General features: G+C 30.9%; 1 protein-coding gene across 1 annotated transcript; it reads left to right on the plus strand.

Annotated features, from left to right (window-relative positions):
- Window positions 1–2,015: 2,015 nt before the first annotated feature.
- Window positions 2,016–2,588, plus strand: LOAG_14373 (hypothetical protein; the record flags this gene model as incomplete). Its single annotated transcript, XM_003149870.1, has 2 exons — window positions 2,016–2,220; window positions 2,353–2,588. 2 exons carry the CDS (start codon window positions 2,016–2,018, stop codon window positions 2,586–2,588), a joined length of 441 nt encoding a protein of 146 aa, XP_003149918.1.
- Window positions 2,589–2,718: the final 130 nt, after the last annotated feature.

The raw sequence follows: 2,718 nt of genomic DNA on the forward strand, positions 1-2,718 counted from the left end.
GGATCTATTCATTCAAATTTTGTGAAGGAAATTTTCTAGTTTTAACTTATTTTCCATTTGATTAAAACGCCACGGTAATTAATGTTATATTTGCTATAAAACAGTATTTATGAAATTTCTGAAATTTTCTATTTGCTTTTGCTTTTTCTCGAACATCGTTCATTTTCCGAATTCATTTTTTTTTAAAGCCATTTTCGGTGATTACTTTTCGTTTGAATATGAATATGTTTTGCTAATGCTTAGAATGTGTCTACTTATAATTTAAAAGATTTAATTATTGAATTTTCGTATTTAAATCAACAACTTTATGAATGGTTTTTCCTATCGGATGACATACATCAGCATTAATGTAATACTGATAATTTGTGTGACTAATTAAGCCTTAGAAATACACATGTTGCACACTTTAAACCTCACACTTTCACTGCACATCTTGAAATTTACATCGCAATTACACATTCCAAATACGTTAATAAAACTTTATTTATAGGCTGGAAATGAAGTAAAGCATTAAAAGAAACGATATTAGTTGCCAAGTTAATAATACTTCACTTATACAGTTTTATTCAAATTGAAATGCAAAATTTCCATTGAATCAGATTATTGTCATTGTTGAAATAATGCTTAATAAATTCATGTTAACAGATGGCCAATGGAAAGATTGAGACTAAGTAATGGACCAACCTCAAATGGCCAAACAATCATCCGTGTCACCATACACATGAAAAAAAAAATCAATTATTGCCAACATTTAGCGAAGTACTTTAATTATGTTGTCGTAGGATTATGTGTGCCGCAAATGAATCAATTAGATGAAGCACAATGGTGTCAACTTCAGATTATAATTTAATTTTTATTCCAGCAAACAATTAATGATTTTAAACATTTCCATTTGAGATATAGTTAACAGGAATATTCTGAATGAGATAGGGAAATAAAGTAATATCAGAAATAAATTTGCGTATTAAATACCATATCAAATATAATAAGATATGAATACTTTCGTAGAAAATGAATAAAATTATGAAGTAAAAAAGAAAAAATTTGGCAAAAATTTCTACTGTTAATAACAAAAAATCAAAACAATTTTATCGAAGAAATTTTTAACAATAAATTTCACTGGAAGAAATAGAACAAAAATACATCTTTTAGTCTATACAGACACATCTCCTTGATTGATATTCAATTAATTCAATTGAACGTATTGTTGGAACATTTTTATATGAAGTATGAAACGAATTTTTCAGATTTATTAACGCTTTTTTCGCTACCAAAAATTTCTCGTATTTGTTTATTTTTATAAAAATGCTTCAATAATATGAAAAAGTTTATCGAATTTCCCCCTATTAAATATGCCTTAAAATTCTGAAAACACTACAAATTTTTTAAAAATTACTTGGATAACTGATTTTTGTAACTTATAATTATATCGATTATAAAACTATGCACTGGAAAACTACCTGAAAGTCTGAAAAAAAAACACTTTCAGAAAATTTCTGCATTTTTTCTCTTTCGGAAAATGTCAAATTGAAAAGTCTTAAAAGAACAAAATAAGGTTATACAGCGAAAAATAAAAATTTTAGCTGACAATTTCTGATCACAGAAAGCACTTTCGTAAGAATTTTTCAAAATGTTACGTTATTTAAGCAAAAATTTTTCAAACCACATATAAGCAGAAGACGAAGTAAACAGGCTGTCACCAGACGGGACAATAAAATAAACGTAATGTGATCTAAGGCCAGCATCAGGATGTCTGACATGATGTATCAGCGGAAGAAGCGCAGTAGTGAATGATAGAACATTAACATCACTTTGATAGGAATAGGATCTGCAAGAACTTCAACGTTCCTTCAATATTTGGATTTAATGAGCAGGATGGATAAATTTAATCGAAATTAGGGGCATTCTATATTCTTGATTAGATTAGGGATAATTTCTTGAATGCTTTTAAAGCCATGCCTTATAATCATTTTTTGTGCCAAATCATAGTTCTAATAATATTGTATATTTCAGTTATGTGTTGTAAGTTTATTCCCTCGTTTTACATGCTTCTATCGATAGCAAATGGGGTATATTGGGATGGTGGTAGGCAACAAATATATCCAGGAATGCCACCACAAGGTATGGGACCGCAGCCTCCGCACCCCGCACAGTTGCAAATCCTTCAACCGCAACAACCGCAACAACCGCAACAACCGCAACAACCGCAACAACCGCAAAGTATCTAATTACCATCATGGAATATTCTCCAGAATTTTTACTTCTTACAGTTCCCTATTGTGATTCAAAAAGTATGATCGATCAAAGTTCGTTTAAATCTAAGTAAATTTCAACGGGCTTCTCTGATTTCAGGTTTTGATAAAAAATGTGCTGGCTGCATAATAAATATAAATTGCGGAGGTACAGATTGCATACCGACAACACCGTCATACACGCGGGAAACAACAGTATGGACGATACCGCCAACACAGACACCACCGACATTAGCACCGACCTGGACTTACGCAACTGCAAGACCAACGCCAAAAAGTTGCATGTGTGCATGCTATATGCCTCCGCCATGTCAGATATGTCAACCATGTCAGTGACAACTATGAGCGTTTCATTTAACCATAGTTAAAACAAAAATTACTTTTCACTTATTTTTTATTGATCAGTAAAGCGATTTAGTAAACTTCTTGTAAACATATAGCAGAAGATAGTTTTAACAAAACAAAA

Source organism: Loa loa (genome assembly GCF_000183805.2).
Source record: "Loa loa unplaced genomic scaffold supercont3.1162, whole genome shotgun sequence".
NCBI lineage: Eukaryota > Metazoa > Nematoda > Chromadorea > Rhabditida > Onchocercidae > Loa > Loa loa.